This window comes from Acomys russatus, chromosome 29 (genome assembly GCF_903995435.1).
Source record: "Acomys russatus chromosome 29, mAcoRus1.1, whole genome shotgun sequence".
Taxonomy (NCBI): domain Eukaryota; kingdom Metazoa; phylum Chordata; class Mammalia; order Rodentia; family Muridae; genus Acomys; species Acomys russatus.
Window position 1 is genome coordinate 45571343 of NC_067165.1, and position 18024 is coordinate 45589366.

General features: G+C 53.6%; 1 protein-coding gene across 2 annotated transcripts; it reads left to right on the plus strand.

Moving 5' to 3' along the window:
- Positions 1–1891: 1891 nt before the first annotated feature.
- On the plus strand, positions 1892–17669 carry Wrap73 (WD repeat containing, antisense to TP73). Of its 2 annotated transcripts, XM_051171322.1 has the most exons (12): positions 1892–2018; positions 6565–6717; positions 7502–7618; positions 9889–9961; positions 12559–12662; positions 13229–13315; positions 13454–13588; positions 13687–13764; positions 15052–15157; positions 15973–16098; positions 16407–16598; positions 17209–17668. In XM_051171322.1, the coding sequence occupies exons 1-12, from the start codon at positions 1950–1952 to the stop codon at positions 17385–17387; spliced, it is 1419 nt and encodes a 472-aa protein (XP_051027279.1). In that variant the 5' UTR covers positions 1892–1949; the 3' UTR covers positions 17388–17668. The 2 variants fall into 2 exon arrangements, with proteins under 2 accessions (XP_051027279.1, XP_051027280.1); XM_051171323.1 differs by lacking the exon at positions 6565–6717 and having other exon boundaries at positions 17209–17669.
- The last annotated feature ends 355 nt before the right edge of the window (positions 17670–18024 follow it).

An 18024-nucleotide genomic window follows, 5' to 3' on the forward strand; every position in this document is an offset into this window, starting at 1 on the left:
CCAACGGATGCCCACAAACGGCTCACACAGAGAGGCTTGGGGTTAGTCAGGGGACTCATCTCTGCCTACTGCACTACCGGCTGGCCCTCTTCCCGCTGGACAAGTGAGCGCCCCCGCCCCCGCCCACCCCATGCCCTCTTCTCATCACGCAGGCCCTCGGTCTGGCACACGGAACGAGTTCGGAATCGGCTTCGGGCACCAGGTGTGCCCTGCCTTGCGCTCCCCGTGGCACCCCTGAGTGGCTCTGCAGGGTGGCCCTTGCCCAAGATGTTCCCACAAGCCCTCTAAGTTACGTTAGTGCCGCTAGTGGCGTTGCGAGAGAAAGGGCTGTTGCAGAAGCGATTCTCCCTCGCACTCCCTGACCTGGGACCCAAGCCGACTGCTACAAGGAGAAATAATTGGCTAGGTTCAGGGTGGGGACAAAGATGAATACCAAGCAAGAGTTTGGACGTACTCTGGTGCCTCACATTTGACCATGTCCCCTGGAGGGGGAGACCTGGTGGCACTTAGAGGAAGGACAGCAGGTTACCAAGAAGAGAGTTGATACCCTATGAGCATATACAGGGGGAGGTAATCCCCCTCAGGAACAGTCATAAGGGAGGGGAATAAGGGGAAAAAGGGGGGGGGAGGGAAGAATGGGAGGACACAAGGGATGGGATAAACATTGAGATGTAACAAGAATAAATTAATAATAATAATAAAAAAAAGAGTTTGGGACTGGTTGGAACAGATAAGGTCAGCACCCCGCGCACCCGACAGGTTCTCTCCGGACAGTGCAAGCACCCTCAACCATTCATTCTCGGGAGAAGAGGCTCGAAGCTAAGAGCTGGGCCGAACAACCCCAGGTCCCTCTCCGCTTTCAGAATTCGGGACTCAGCGCAGATGGCCGCGGCTGTGCGACAAATAGATCCTCAGAAGCGCTAGATGCAGACAACCAGCCGGGAATGGGCAGCCCTGTGGGGCAGAGGCCTTGGCATGCTGCGGGAGGGAGGGAGCAGAGCACTTTGGGGAGCGAGACAGGTCTAAAGCCCGGCTGAGACGTCGTCCTACAGAAGCCTAGCGGGGCTGCCGTCCCGCGTGCTGCGTCGCAAGTCTGAATCAAGGGCATCTAAGTTCACACTCGAACTCAGTACCCCTAGGAGGGTGAGCCGATACACAGACCTACGAATTCGTTCCTCCACAGACCTGAGGGGCACCTGCACGGCGAGGTCACGCTGCTCTCCATAAAACCTCAAAGTAAACCTATCGTTTGTACTAATACATCACATAGGACATGCATTATAACAGATACTATGCTTTGCTTTGTTTGAGAAAGGGGTTCACGTAGCCCAGGATGACCTCAAACTCTATAGGTAGGGGAGAATGACCTTGAACACCTGCGCCTCTGGCTTCCGGTCTGGGATTTTAAAAGTGTGCACCGCACCATCGTGCGGGATTTGTGCGTTGCTAGGGTCCAAAACCGGGGTTTCACGTATGCTAAGCAAGCACTCTGCCAGCTAAGCCGCGCCCCCAACCCCTGTTACAGAAACTTTGTTAACTGCGAATAACGGTCTGGTCCCTGTATACTATGTACGTACACATAGATATGTAGTATTTACATGAAAATAAATGTTTACAAGTACAGACGTCTAGTTAAAATTTGAATTCCAGATAACGGAGTCTTTTAGTTTAAGTGTGTCCCATGTAACATTCGGGAACATATTTATATTGTGACTTCTCTGAAGTCAGAACTTTTCCCTCCGTTTCTCGGCTTGCACAGAGATCCTCTAAGGACCAAAGGCGCTCGGTCCCTTTAAGGCGCTAGCTCGGACTCCCCGCCCCACAATGCCGCGCGACCGCTCGAGGCTCCCATTGGCTGCAGCACGCTTCCGCCTCTGTACTTCCGGCCGCGGCCCGCGGCGGTGGCGGGCCGTACCTCAGAGCGGGCCTGGCCCGGGCTGCCCGTGGTTATGAACTTCTCCGAGTCCTTCAAGCTCTCGGGCCTGCTCTGTAGGTTCTCCCCGGACGGCAAGTACCTGGTGAGCGCGGCGCGCGGGGAGGAACCTAAGTGTGGGCGTGTGACCTGTGCAGGGCCCCCGGGGCGGGAAGAAGGGGGGCCGGAAGGGGGGCCCCCGAGGCGGGCGGCCGGGGAGGGGGACGTGGGGGCGGGGATGGGGGCGGACGGAGGGGTTTCGGGCCGGACGAGGGAGAATCAGCTAGATGGTCAGGGAAGGGAAACCCGAAGCGGAAGAGGGACCCGGGCCGGGTTAGGGGGACCCTGGCAGGTGACCGGGGTGGGGAAGGGGGTCGTGGAGCTGGTGGCCCGGGCGGGGGATGGGGTGCCGGCCTCCCAGCTCCAGTTTCCCGTCATCGCAGCTGGGTAGGCTGACGCTGCTTTCGCACATGTGAGGGCACCCGGGACGCCAGCCCATTGTCGCTACGTGTGTTCCCGCCTGTGAGCTGGTTAAACGGTGCCCTCCTTTATGATCTCCGCTGCCTCTCCTCTTCCGTCACAAGCCATGATTTAAATAACTAGCTTACAGCCCCAAGGTTGGATATCAGCTGTCCATTCTATGGCGGACAGGATTGTGTTCAAGTTACTGTTACTTAGGTTTCAAGATAACACCAGTATGACCGTTGTGCCTTCTCAGAAGGCAGACGCTTGACATTAGGAAGCCATCAGGGAAAACTCACTGTGGTTCCATGTCAGTCGGGTAGCAGAGGGACCTGCACTAAGTCTGGTGACCTGAGTTTCATCAGCAGGACCCACAGGATGGAAGGAGAGAACTGACTTCCTGCATGTCCTCTGGCCACCCCGTAAACCACAACTAGTGCACAGCCCTTCCTATACACAAATGTGCCCACCCAGGACTTCTTAACAAGCTTCCTGTTACTTACCATCCTCTTTTAACTGACAGATACCTTTTTATTACTATTATTTTCAAGACATGGTTTCTCTGTGTAGCCCTGCCTACCCAGGAACTCCTCTGTAGACCAGGCTGGCCTTGAACTCAGAGATCTGCCCCCTTCTGTCTCCTGAGTGCTGGGATAAAGAGAAGTGCCACCACCACCTGTAGAGGAATGTTAATTCAGAACATGGCTGTTCCAGCAAGAGATCACATCCAAAGATCTAGGTCTGTGTGATCGGCTGGAATACAAACATGCCTTTAATCCAGGAGACAAGCAAACAGATCTGAGTTCAAGGCCAGCCTGGTATAGAACATGTATCAGGTAAAGAAAAGCTTAGGTCCTGGCATAGTAGTACACGCCTTTAATGCCAAATGAAAGTAAAGATAGTTTGTACAAGGAAGCACCCATGTTTGAAGGTGATGTCTAACCGGGTGTGGTGGCGCACACCTTTAATCCCAGCATTCGGGAGGCAGAGGCAGGTGGATTGTTGTGAGTTCAAGACCAACCTGGTCTACAAAGCGAGTCCAGGACAGCCAAGGCTAACATGGAGAGACCCTGTCTTGGGGGAAAAACAAACAAACAAAAAAACCCGAAAGTGATGTCTAATTGAGTGGCAGAAAAGGTGACGAATCAGAGAAGGATTGACAGAGTAGCACACGCTCAACTCTCAGGAGAGAGGAAAGGGAAGCTACTTAAGAGGCAGTTTTTAACAGGACAGTAATAGACAGATGGGTTGCAGAGAGAGAACCCAGGTGGAGACAGAACAGGCCTGAAAATAAGAAGCCAGAAGATGAGAGGAGACTGCTAAATTAGTTTGAGGCCAAGAAGAATAGTTCTGGGCCAAGAGAGAAGCCAGATTAAATCAGTCAGCTGGGAGAGAAGTTTGAGTCAGATCAGCTGAGTTGAACCCGCCAGCCCAGAGCTCAGAACAAGCAAGGGTGAGCTTACTAAGCAGTGAGTCTCAGGCCAAAAACATTCTGGACCTAGGTGAGCAGAAGGAGGCAGCGAGCCTCCCAGGTACCAACTGAGCCAGGAGAACCAAAGGCCCTTCTGCACCATCGTCATGATTCTTCATTCACGCCGGCGCTGCCGCCGCTACCGCCACCATGTTCATCCCCCCTATGTATTGCTCTAAGTCAGGTCAGGGTGGGTAGCTCAGCAGGTAAAGACGCTGCTATGCAGACCTGACATCTCTGCTCCAGCTCTAGAACCATGTAGAAGTAGAAGGAGACACCACACAACACACAGACACACCCCAACACATTCTACCTTTGTCCACACGCTTCCACAGATTAGGGTTGGGTTTTTCTTTTGTTTTTTGACACAGAGATTCTCTGTGTAGCCCTGGCTGTCCTGGACTCTCTGTAGACCAGGCTGGCCTTGAACTCAGAGATTCACTTGCCTCTGACTCCTGAGTACAAAGTTAAAGATGTGCAGCACCACCACCATCCAGCTGATTGGGGTTGCTTTACTGTTCTGAAAGTTTTAGTGACCAGAGAGATTGCACTGGTTACTGATATTTGTGTTTGAGATTACCACTCATCAAAACATTGTAGAACTCTTGATAATTGTTTCTTGCGAGTTTGCCCTAAATACTGGGCAGAGCATGCCTATGTTTCCAGGTTCAGTGTCTTCAGTGGTTCATAAGGGATCCAGTGTAACTGGTCACAGTTCACAAAACTCTAATGTGGAAAACAAGCCTTATGATAGGCCTGTGGTAGGCCTGTGATAGGCCTGTGGTAATTCTGTGATAGGCCTGTGGTAGGCCTGTGGTAATTCTGTGATAGGCCTGTGATAGGCCTGTGGTAGGTCTGTGGTAGGTCTGTGGTAGGCCTGTGATAGGCCTGTGGTAGGCCTGTGGTAGGTCTGTGGTAGGCCTGTGGTAGGCCTGTGATAGGCCTGTGGTAGGTCTGTGGTAGGTCTGTGGTAGGCCTGTGGTAGGTCTGTGGTAGGCCTGTGGTAGGTCTGTGGTAGGCCTGTGGTAGGCCTGTGGTAGGCCTGTGGTAGGTCTGTGGTAGGCCTGTGATAGGCCTGTGGTAGGCCTGTGGTAGGCCTGTGGTAGGCCTGTGGTAGGCCTGTGATAGGCCTGTGGTAGGTCTGTGGTAGGCCTGTGGTAGGTCTGTGGTAGGCCTGTGGTAGGCCTGTGGTAGGTCTGTGATAGGCCTGTGGTAGGCCTGTGGTAGGCCTGTGGTAATTCTGTGATAGGCCTGTGGTAGGCCTGTGGTAGTTCTGTGGTAGGCCTGTGATAGGCCTGTGATAGGCCTGTGGTAGGCCTGTGGTAGGCCTGTGGTAGGCCTGTGATAGGCCTGTGATAGGCCTGTGGTAGGCCTGTGGTAGGCCTGTGGTAGTTCTGTGGTAGGCCTGTGGTAGGCCTGTGGTAGGCCTGTGGTAGTTCTGTGGTAGGCCTGTGGTAGGCCTGTGGTAGGCCTGTGGTAGTTCTGTGGTAGGCTTATGATGGGCGTGTGGTAGGTCTGTCATAGGCCCGTGGTAGGCCTGTGGTAATTCTGTGATAAGCCTGTGGTAGGCCTGTGGTAGGCCTGTGGTAGGCCTGTGGTAGGCCTGTGATAGGCATGTGATAGGCCTGTGCTAGTTGTGTGGTAGGCCTGTGGTAGGTCTGTGGTAGGCCTGTGGTAGGCCTGTGATAGGCCTGTGGTAGGCCTGTGATAGGCCTGTGGTAGGCCTGTGGTAGGCCTGTGGTAGGTCTGTGGTAGGCCTGTGATAGGCCTGTGGTAGGCCTGTGATAGGCCTGTGGTAGGTCTGTGGTAGGCCTGCGGTAGTTGTGTGGTAGGCCTGTGCTAGTTGTGTGGTAGGCTTCTGATGGGCGTGTGGTAGGTCCTTGTTCTAAACTGTACTTAGTCCTCATGCTCTCTTTTTCATAGATGACAAATGTGGCTTCCTTTTCTTTAAAAAGAAAAGTCTGTGCATGCACCACATGCACGTGTGGTTGTGTTATGTGTGACTGTGCCACAGCACATGTGGAGGGCAGAGGACAGTCCCATGCATTATCCCTCACTTTGAGGCAGGGCTCTTGCTCTCCACTGTACATACCACACTAGTCAGCCCACACGTGCCTGTCTCTGTCTTCCTGACCACAGGAACTGGGATTATAAACAAATTCACCCAGGGTTATATAGCTTCTGGGAATCCAAACCTGCTTTTGAGGCAAGTGCAAGTTCTTGGCTTTTAGACTCTAGTATAATATACAAAGCCTGGCACAGACTCAGAGAGTCAATTAACACGTCCCTAGTGTGGTGATTATAGGTCTGCCCCTCACATCCAAACACAAAAAAAGAAAAAAAGAAAAAAGGAAAAAATATATATATTATATATATATATATATATCTTCCTGAGGCAGAGTTCCTCTGTGTAGCCCTGGCTCCCCTACTTACTCTGTCGAGCAGGCTGGCCTTGAACTCAGAGATCCACCTGCCTCTGCCTCCTGTGTGGTGGGACTAAAGGCGTGCTCTACAACCGCTTGGCTGGTAATTTCCAACTTTCTCTTTTTCTAGTCATTTTGGAATGAACTCTGTAGTTATTGGTCCACATGAAGGTAAATAGATCTGAAAAGTGAGATAGGAGGGTAGAAGATGGCCACTGAGGCGGGGCGACACTGTTGTTCTCAGAGCTCCCTCCTGGACAGGAGATACCCTTAAGCGCTCTCTGCCTCTTTTCTAGGCTTCTTGTGTCCAGTACCGCTTAGTGGTCCGGGATGTGAAGACCCTTCAGATCCTTCAGTTGTACACATGCCTGGACCAGATCCAGCACATAGAGTGGTCAGCAGACTCCCTCTTCATCCTCTGTGCCATGTACAGACGGGGCATTGTGCAGGTGTGTGCCACTTATAGATGTGGTGTGTGTCGACAGACAGGCCACTTGTAAGTAAGACTCCTGTAGGTATGCCCCATGTGTGGATGGGTGTCTGCACTCGTGAGGCATGTGTACTGCTCTGCGGCTGTGACCGTAGTGGAGTTAGGGTTAGAAAGGCTTCCAGGGATGTAGCTGGGAAGGAGAGGGCCAGTTTGTATCCTTTTTTCAGGTTTGGGGGCGGAAAATGCGATGAAACTCAATGTTGCTGCTGCTTTTTTTTTTTTTTTAAATAATGTATTTTATGTGCATTGGTATTTTGTCTGCGTGTGTGTGTGTGTGCGTGTGCGTGTGTGTGTGTGTGTGTGTGTGTGTCAGATCTTGGAGTCACAGTTGTGAGCTGCCATGTGGGAGTGTAGAATTGAATCTGGTCCTCTGGAAGAGCAGTCAGCTCCCAAAGTTGCTTTCTTTAAAAAATGTAATGTTCTCTAATAGTTTAATCCAAATACTTTGATGTATGTGGGGCACCAAATGTCTTCAGTCTTTGAGCATGTTTTTCAGAGAGGGAGGTATTTGCCAATGGCAGCAGAGCCACTTGGACACGGTGTTTTAGGGAGCGCTAGAAGGCAGGTTGCAGGGTTCACACAGCCTAACAAAATGAGGCCAGGATGGGGTATAATGAAGTCGCCAAGAAGTGAGGCCTGCTGTCCCTGGATGGCCTGAGATAACACGGTCCTGTCCTCTCCCCCACAGAGGCTTCCTGGGTGGTGCAACTGGTTTGCGATCTGTGTTTCTTTTGTGAATCAAGGTCTGGTCACTGGAGCAGCCGGAATGGCACTGCAAAATCGACGAGGGCTCAGCAGGGCTGGTTGCTTCCTGTTGGAGTCCGGATGGCCGCCACATTCTGAATACAACCGAATTCCATGTAAGCTGCCCAGACGGGCCCATCCTGTCCTCTGTGCCTCAAACAGCCTGGGAATGGGAACGCTGGGGCTCTGGAGAGGTATGAGAGTCAGAGCTTGCCGGGCGGGGTGGCGCACGCCTGTAATCTCAGCACTGGGGAGGCAGAGGCAGGCGGATCGCTCTGAGTTCAAGGACAGCCTGGTCTACAAAGTGAGTCCAGGACAGCCAAGGCTACACAGAGAAACCCTGTCTCAAAACAAAACAAAACAAAAAGCAAAAAAGGGGGTTGGCAAAGGCTGGAGAGATGGCTCAGAGGTTAAGAGGACTGACTGTTGTTCCAAAAGGTCCTGAGTTCAATTCCCAGCAACTACACGGTGGCTCACAACCATCTAGAATGAGCTCTGGTGCCCTCTTCTGGTGTGCAGGCACACATGCACATAGAACACTGTATACATAATAAATATTTGTTTTAAAGGAGGGAGGTGTGGCAAGATGGCTCAGTGGCTGGAGGCTCTTGTCACCAAGCCTGACCGCCTGAGTTGGACCCTGTGAATGCTCATGGTGGAGGGAGAGGACCAGCTGTGACAGTTGTCCTCTTGACTGCACACCTCCCCCACCCCAGACCTGCGTAAGCAAATGTCGTCTTATACAGGCTGTTGGAGGCAGGAGGCAGGGCCAGCACCTCTGCCCTGGTTAGACTAACATCTTATCTTAGACAGACACGTGGCTTGGGCTTTTTGGAGGCTCATTTGACTGTTTTCTAGATAGCTCTGGCCAAAAGTCTTCATGCTTAGAGCTCTGCCAGCCATAGACCAGAGGCCAGAGACTAGAGGCCAGAGAACAGCCTCCAGATCTCACGGACTTCGGCTCAGACCTTCAGTTAATGGCCCAAAGGAAAAGTTACCGTCTTCAGTGTTTATGAACTGTCTTTAGTGTAGCTGTCCTCAGCACCTGTTCCGCACACTGACATGGGAAGGAACATGGGTGTGAGTAAACTACAGAGCGCCTCTGACTGACGCCGCTAACCTAACTACCTCATAGCATAGCCAGGGGCACCCTGAGGAAGCCACTGAAAAATGTCCCACTTTTTTGTTGTATTGAGACAGGGTCTTACTTTGTATTCCTGGCTGGCCAGGAACTCACCATGTAGACCAGGCTGGCCTCAAACTCTCAAGATCTGCCTGCCTCAGCTTCTTGACAACTGAGAGTAAAACTTTATTCTACCATGCCCTATCTTACCTTTTAAGTTGTAGCTTTTTAAAAGTCCCACAGACTTCAGTTACTACCAGCCATGATTGGTGACCAGGAGGTGACCCTGTAGGCATGACAGATTTGTAGAGTGGGCACATAACTGAGTGTCATACTTATTTCTGCTCAGGACAATTAGATCACTGGTTACCCTGCTGGAGTCAGGATGTCCATATGAGGGTACTGGGAAATGAAGGGAGGCCTGACCCGTAGACAATAAGAAGAGGGTCGAATCGTATTGCTGGTGCCTAAGCCGTGGAAGACACTACACACCTCACAGAGCATCGCCAGGCCTTGATAGCCTGCTGGTCTCTAGAGGGCACCTTTGGCTCATTGCACAGTGGCCATCCTCTGTAGTCCCTATGACCCTGGTGGTTTGCAGCAGCTCCCAGGTTACCTAAGTCTACCTGCACACTGCCCCTCCTGGCCAGTATGGCTGCTCCTCACAGTCCTGGTAAGGAAAGGCTCTGGAGCATACTCAGCTTCCATTCTGCCACGGGGTGTCTGGGTCCTGGGGAGCCCTCCTGTGGCTGTGGGGGACCCTCCTATGGCTGTCAGGGGCCCTCCTGTGGCTGTTGGGGCCCTCCTGCAGCTGTGGTCTTTCTCAGTATCTCTCCTTGGCCAGTGCAGATGAATGTCTTCAACTTCCCAAGGGTTTGCAAGGGCTGCCAATCCAGGAGCTTTAGTTCTGCTAGTTTAGATATCCACCCATCTTGCCCGACTCTATCTTGCACATGCTGGGATTATAAACGGGCCACATACGCACCTAGCATCTGTAGGGGTGCTAGGGTTCCAAACTCCACTCCTCCCTTGAACAGTAAGGCTTTTCCCCTGAGCATCTCCCCAGCCCTACACTGTGGTGTCAGCTATCGCCTCTCTGCTGATGTGAGTGGCTCATGCTCTCATGACTGCTGTGCAGGTTTACTAAGTTAGACTTCATGTGAGTGTACAGTGCGGGTCCATCATCATCTTTCTCGGCTTTAAGAATCTTTCTAAAGATGGGAGGCATCCTAATTCCTTTCTCTCTTCCGTTCTCCCTGGCAGCTGCGAATAACCGTCTGGTCCCTATGCACAAAATCTGTATCTTACATCAAGTATCCCAAAGCCTGTCAGCAGGGTGAGTCTGCCCCTCACACAACTGTCTGGGAGTGTGACCCTCCTGTAATGGACAACAGAGAGAAGCAGAGGTGGCAGCACAGCCCTCCCAGCCCCCTCCCAGCTCCTGGCTCCCAGCCCCCCTCCCAGTCCCCTCCCAGCGCCCCTCCCAGCCCCCCTCCCAGTCCCCTCCCAGCCCCCCTCCAAGTGCCCCTCCCAGTCCCCTCCAAGCGCCCCTCCCAGTGCCCCTCCCAGTCCCCTCCCAGCCCCCCTCCCAGCCCCCTCCCAGCTCCTGGCTCCCAGCCCCCCTCCCAGCCCCCTCCCAGCTCCTGGCTCCCAGCCCCCCTCCCAGTCCCCTCCCAGCCCCCCTCCCAGCCCCCCTCCCAGCACCCTCCCAGGGCCCTCCCAGCACCCTCCCAGCCCCCCTCCCAGGGCCCTCCCAGCACCCTCCCAGCCCCCCTCCCAGTCCCTCTCCCAGCCCCCCTCCCAGCTCCTGGCTCCCAGCGCCCCTCCCAGGGCCCTCCCAGTTCCTGCCTCCATGCTGCTTCCTAGACAGCAGGATGCATCCTGGGAGGAGACTCTACCTCCATTCACACAGGGCACTCAGCTCCCCCACTAGAGTTTAGAAGGATTTGTTCTGGCGCCTAGCTATCAGCCTCACTTCACTACTTTTTAAAGATTTATTTGTGCATGCGTGCATGTGGGTGGTATAGGGAATATGAATACACGTTGCGGTTACTTCTTGGGTAACTTATGAGTGAGCTGCTTGTCTTGGGTGCTGAGGACCAGCTTTCTGAAAAGAGGGCAAGTGTTTAACCGCTGAACCATCTCCAGTTCAGTTTGATAGCTCTTCTGTTAGAAGCCCCTCCACTGGGTAGAGAGCAGGGATGGTGGACAGGCATGTGGCACTGCCCTTGAGCCCAGGGACTGCGTGCAGAAGAGGGGTGGGGCAGGCTGGAGCACACTGGCCTGGAATGCACTGTAGGCCTGCTGTGACTCCGATTCCTAAGTGCTGCTGTACCTGAGAAGAGCCTGGCTCTGGGGAGGGGTCCTCAGCCCTGATGGTTGGAATGTGCTGTCATTCATGAAGCAGCAACCTTGGAAGCCGCAGGCCTTTTACATTGATGCAGGACGTTTTTCAGTAAGATAGTTCTGAATATTTAGCTTAGCTTTAATTATTTGAAACGACAAGTTCAAAAGATGGCTCAGCAGCTAAGAGCACTGGCTGCTCTTCCAAAGGTTCTGAGTTCAATTCCTAGCAACCACATGGTGGCTCACAACCATCTGTGATGAGATCTGGTGTCCTTTTCTTGTGTGCAGGTGTACACGCAGGCGGAACACTATATATATAACAAATACAATTTTTTTTTTTAAATGGACAAGTTCAGGGCTGGGGAGATGTCTCAAAGGTTAAGAACACTGTCTGCTCTTCCAGAGGGAGGTCCTGAGTTCAATTCCCAGCAACCGCATGATGGCTCATATCCATCTAGAATGAGATCTGGTGCCTTCTGGCGTGCAGGGGAACAGGCAGGTTAAAAACACTGTATACATAATAAACAAATAAAAATCTTTTTTTAAAAAATGGACAAGTTCAAAAGATGGCTCAGCAGCTAAGAGCACATACTGCTCTTCCAGAGGACACTAATTCAGTTTGCACCCATGTCAGGTGTCTCACAGCTGCTTAGAACTTGAGCTCTGGGGGAATGGGACTCCTGCACATACCTATACACAGACACACACAGGCATACACTAGTTAAAAAATAACAATAATAAGCCAGGCATGGTGGTGCACAGCTACAATCCCAGCACTCGGGAGATGGAGGCAGGCAGAGCTCTGTGAGATTGAGGCCAGCCTGGTTTACAGAGCGAGTCCAGGAGGCTACATAGAAACCCTGTCTTGAAAAAAACAATAAATAAATAAATAAATATGTAAAACCAAAAAGAAATGTAGTAACAGAGCACAGAGATGGCTCAGTGTATACAGTACTTGCTGTGTAAGCACAAGGACATGAGTTCAAGTCCCCAGACCCACAGAGGGCGGGGCACAAGTCTTTGATCCCAGCACTCCTTCATCAAGGTGGGGGTGGAGACTGAGATTTCCAGAAGCTTGTAGGCCAGCTAGCCTGGCATGTGCAGTTACAAACAAAAGATCTGTCTCCAACGAGGTGTCTAGGGAGTACAGACACCCAAGGCTATCCTCTAACCCGCTTACATACGTATGCCATGGCACACGAGTGCCTGGATTTACACACATGTACCACCACACACACAAATATGCAACAGCAAGCTGGCTTTTAACCAAGTGTCTTCTGCAGTTTCCTAGTTTCCTGCTAGGCCCTGCATTCATTAAGTGACATCTGTGACTCAAGAATGTGGTACTTGGGTTTCATTCAGGGCCCCTGCAGAGCAGTCTGTGTACAGTCACCCACCTGCAGGACACATGGGGCCTCTGCTTGTCAGGCGCCCATGTGGCAGTTCTCGCCCACCAGAAGAACCATAGGGCTCCACATTTGGGGCTCCCCCTTCTCTGGTTGGCTCTTCCTCTCATCCCTTTTAAAGTCACTGCCGTGCTCTGGTGTTTTCTACACTCTGGTTCCAGTTTACCTTCTCTTTCCACAGGAATAACCTTCACCAGGGATGGCCGCTACCTGGCCTTGGCAGAGAGGCGAGACTGCAGGGACTACGTGAGCATCTTCGTGTGTAGTGACTGGCAGCTCCTCCGGGTAGGGCCGTCCTCTCCTGCTGCTGGGGAAAGAGGTGGAACCAATGTTCCTCATGATCCCAGGGGCCTTTGCAGCACACACACACCCCATGTCGATAGAATGATGGGGTTTCCATGGCCAGAGGGCAGGGGTACTGTGTGTGTCTTCAAGCAGTGTACACTCAGTGTGATTCAGACCTCATGGGTTGGCAGGGACTTTGAACCCTCTTATCTGCATAAGGGAGTGCTTCACTGGGAAGAATGAGTTGGCCCTGGGCAAATGCCTCAGGAGCTGACACTAGTCATCTCCCTCCATGCCCACGAGCACATTTCAGTGTCAGTGCTGGAGAAACATTTGAGGGTGTTGTGGGGTGCAAGAGGGGCAGGGGGCATCTGGGCCTCAGCATGGGGATGGCGGGTGTGGGCCTTGCCCAGTGTGGTTGGCACGGATATGGTGTGCACAGGGACAGTGCAGTGCTGTCTGTTGCTGCATGTAAAGTGACATGCGAGCCAAGAACATGAGTTATGAGATAAATGCACCTGTCTAAGCCATGCTTTCAAATGTCATGCCTTTTTCTCACCGGGAAGCACTTTGACACAGACACGCAGGACCTCACAGGGATCGAGTGGGCCCCGAATGGCTGTGTGTTGGCAGCGTGGGACACCTGCTTGGAGGTATAGCACATGGCCAGCAGCACATTGTTTTTCAAGAGCGTTCACCTGCAGGTACCTTGTGTGCTCTTAGTGCAGCGAGCTGCTGGGTGCTGAAGCCCTGCACTCAGTCCTGTGACGTGTCTGCATTCTCCTCTGCAGTACAAGGTCCTGCTGTACTCCTTGGACGGCCGCCTGCTGTCAGCATACTGTGCCTATGAGTGGTCCCTGGGCATCAAGTCTGTGGCTTGGAGTCCCAGCAGTCAGTTCCTGGCTGTTGGGAGCTACGATGGAAAGGTGGGAAGTGGCTGAGGACGCAGGCCAGCCCCATGAGCTGAGGACGCTGCTGCTGCTCCGTGAGCTGCCTGATGCTATTCCCACGGTTCCTTCCCCAGGTGCGCCTCCTTAATCACGTGACCTGGAAGATGATCACTGACTTTGGGCATCCTGCAGCCATTAATAGTCCCAAGACAGTAAGTCTCACACATCTTCACTGAAGATGACCCTCCTCAGTTGCTATGATGTCCTCCCTGTTCCTGCATCTTCACACACACACACTCCTTTGTCAGGGCGTGTGTGGTCCAGGCTCCTCTAAGGACTGTGCCGCTGCCCTCTACATATCCCTGCTGTTTGCCAAGCCAACTGGGGTCCTGAGCATCTGCCATCCTGCCAGGCCCTGTGCTCTGGGCTTCACCAGAGCAGAGTAGACAGGCAAGCTGGGAAAGGCCAGGAGAGCTGGTCTATAAGGACCTCGGGTAGGGTAGTCCAGGTCCAGGGGCCAGGAAGTGCAAAGGTGCTGGAGTTGAAGGAATATCCTGTAGCTCTGTCTTCTGTCAGTGGCCAGGACTGAGGACAGGTTTCTGCTTCCCGTGGGCAAGGAAGGGCCAGGGTTCAGCTCGCTGCCTCAGAGCCTGTGTCAGCAGAGCCCTATAGGAAGAAGGGGCGGGGTGCAGATTGCGCTGTGGTCGGGGTGCTCTTCCATAGCAGCGGTTGAGGTTGGCCGGAGCACAGGTGAGAGATGGCAGAGTGCAAGGCTGGCTGCTCAGGCTGCCAAGATCTGCCTGTGGTTCATGCGTCTAAGTGTCTTCACCATGTGTACTATGGTGGTTTTTCTACCTGGGAGTGTGGTGTACCCCTCTAACCTAGGGCATCGATGGGTCAGTTTCAAGGAGGAGGGGTCTACTTTGGCTCCTAATCTCTGAGGTTTCAGTCCTAGGCCCCTCACCTTTTACTCTGTGTTGTGCAAAGGCAGCACATCGTGGTAGGGAGCTCATGGCAGAGCAGAGCTGATCTTACAGGGGTCAGGGAGCAGAGAGGAAGGACAGGTGAAGTCCCAATATGGCCCTCAAAAACACCTCCAGTGAACTGCCTTCCCCCACAAACTGTTTAAAGTTACCACCAGTCTCCAGGAGTGCCACAAGCAGGCTGCCAAGTCGGCCAGGCCAGGCTGTTGCTGCCCCCACAGCCTTGCTTGCCACCCATTAGTCTTCACTATTCGAAAATGCATGCACAGTCCACTTCTGTATAGCTGTGACGTGGGCCACCATGTAACCACAGCCATGTAGTCAGTGTCCATCTCCAAAGGACAACCTGGCCAGCAGGACTGAGGTGGCAGCCGAGCTGCTTCACTGCAAAGGGCCATACTGGCTGCTGCCTCTTCCTGGGACTCCATTACTGGCACTTACGTCCAGCCAACTTTCCTTGGGCTCCCTGGCTCTTGTCGCAAACTGGTTAGCAACCAGCCACATCATGTTTTTCAGGTTGTGTATAAGGAAGCTGAGAAGATCCCACAGCTGGGGTTGGCCCACCTGTCCTTCCCACCACCCCGAGCAATGGCTGGTGCCCTCTCTACCTCAGAGAGCAAATGTAAGCAGCAGAGGGCTGTGCCTTCTGTGGGAGAAAGCTTGTTCTGTCCTCTCCCCAGGAGAATCTCAGGTGGTGTGTGTTTGATGGGGTTACTCTGAGATGGTGTCTCAGTCCTCCTGCAGCACAGCGACCATGGTGTTCACCTGTGAAACCTACCTTTCCTGCACTCACTGCCCTGTGCCCTGTGGCCTCCTCCCACCTGTCACAGCAGCCTGAGTGAACAGTCTGGCACTCGAAGGCATCCTTGTAGACACATGTAGAGAGTAGACCTCAGGGGTTGGGAGGCGGAGAGAACAGGAGCAGACACAGCGGTGGGTTAGCCTGTTCTGGAATAGGACCTTGAGCTTTGACTTCCTGCCACGCAGGGAAGTGGACAGGGACCTCAGACTGAAAGTGTGAGGGGACATCAGCTGTGCAGTATGGGCCTGGAGGGTTGTAGGCAGCCAGGCTTGAGGTGCTGCTCATTGGTTTGCATTCACATAACCATCTGCTGGTTGACAGCTGATTCCCAGCTGGAAAGGGGTAGCCGGCCATCTGTGCCCCAGGATGCTAGAATTGGATACAGCTGCCAGGTGTTCCAGTAGCTGGGACTAGCTCAGAAAGCAGACCTCAGCAAGCTTATACCCTTCCACTGGGGCTCCAGACTGCACTGTCTTATCCCCACTTGGGAGCCTGTAGGCAGTGGAAATGTCGCCTAGGGACAGCCATCAGCTCTTTAAGCCCTCCAACCAAAAATCCCTCCCACACTTCCCTCTTGTCTGCCCTCCCCCCTCTTGAACCAGTGCCCTCATATGTCCTCTCTGTTGATGTTCCAGATGAGATTGCCTCTGGGCCAGTCTCCTTACAGACTCTGAAGCCGGTAGCTGACAGAGCGAACCCTAGGATGGGCGTAGGGATGCTAGCTTTCAGCTCTGACAGCTACTTCCTGGCAACAAGAAACGGTCAGTGTCACACTTAGGGTCAGCTGCTCCCTCACCCATTGACGCCAACAGTCGGCGTGAATGGAGACTGTAAGGTGGGCAGCTGTGTGCGGCTCTCCCTTGGCGGTCTGCACCACACTCCTTGCTAGTCAGCCCTGCCCTGGCCACCTGCCTGCTCCCTCCTGCAGGCCTTCTCACTGCTGAACAGGCAGCCAGCATTGCCCTCTATGGGCCGGGTTTGGGAGGCCTTCTGGTCCCTGAGAAGAGCCAGGGTTTGCTTGTAGAGGGCCACCCTGACACGTGTTCCCTCTCTCTCTGCTTCCTTGCAGACAATGTCCCCAACGCTGTCTGGGTCTGGGACATTGAGAAGCTGAAGCTGTTCGTGGTACTAGAGCACATGTGTGCGGTGCGCTCATTTCAGTGGGACCCTCAGCAGCCAAGGCTGGCCATCTGTACCGGAGGAAGCAAGGTGTACCTGTGGTCCCCAGCAGGCTGTGTGTCGGTGCAGGTACCGGGGGAAGGTGAGCATATCCCAGGGGACATGGTGGCCCAGTTTAGGCTGGCCTCAGACAGATTCATCTGCTTAAATCTACTGCCACGTGTCAGTGACACGCCCCCTCCACATCTTTAGGGAACTTGCAGGACCTTGTCTGGTGTGTGTGCCTGACTGGGAGCCTGCTGCCCTAAGTAAGCTGCATGGCTTCAGTGTTGGGCTCACCAGGCTCCTCACTCCCCCACAGGCTGCCCTCCCCACAGGCTCCTCACTCCCCACAGGCCCCTCACTCCCCCACTGGCTGCCCTCCCCACAGGCTCCTCACTCCCCCGCAGGCTCCTCACTCCCCACAGGCCCCTCACTCCCCCACTGGCTGCCCTCCCCACAGGCTCCTCACTCCCCCGCAGGCTCCTCACTCCCCACAGGCCCCTCACTCCCCCACTGGCTGCCCTCCCCACAGGCTCCTCACTCCCCTGCAGGCTGCCCTCCCCACAGGCCCCTCACTCCCCCACTGGCTGACCTCCCCATAGGCTCCTCACTCCCCCACTGGCTGCCCTCCCCACAGGCTCCTCATTCCCCCACTGGCTGCCCTCCCCACACATCCTGGATCCTAACCTTCTGGCAACCTGTCCCTCTAGGTGACTTTTCAGTGCTTGGACTGTGCTGGCATTTAAGTGGGGATTCCCTGGCCCTCCTTAGTAAGGATCACTTCTGTCTCTGCTTCCTGGACACCAAGGAGGGTGTTGGCACAGCCTGTGGACAACGAGACGGCCATGCCCAGGACCTGAGTGGGAAGAGAAGCAGCAGGCCCTGCTGATGCCAACACAAGCACAGCTGCAGTCTCTCCAGATGGAGGGGTGGGATGTCCTGCCCAGTTTTCTGTAAATATGTATAAAATTGTAATGTAAAATAGGTATGCAGTAATCCATGGACAGTGGTGATCCTTTTCTTCAAGGCCTGTCTTGGGAGGATGAAGAATCCTAAGGTAAAGACACAGCCTCCCTTATGCCTCTCCTGAGCCTTGCAGGATGAACTCAAGTGCTGTGAGGCCCAGAGCCTGCGCCAGTCCCTATGTGAGCTGTAAATCCCCTGACAGTTGGGCAGCTCTCTGGCCTTACAGGTCAGCTCTACAGCTTGGGTCTCTGTCTGATAGAGTAGAAGTGCTCAGCCCACTCCACATACATACCCTCATGTGTCTAGCAAGTGCCCTGAAAACAGCCAGACCAGAATGCTGGCACTGGTGGACCAGCATGCCAGGCTGGACTGTACTTGCCCGTCTGAGTTTCTATGAAGAAGATTACAGGCAAGAGTCCACAGCCAGCAGAAGGTTCAGCCCCTCAGGCCTCAGGTTGGCATACCTGTCTTATGACAGTAACTTCAAAAAGGAGCAACTCCACTTGGTTTAAATGTCTTTACTACAAGACCTCAAGGACAGGCTGAAGACCAGGCGCCTC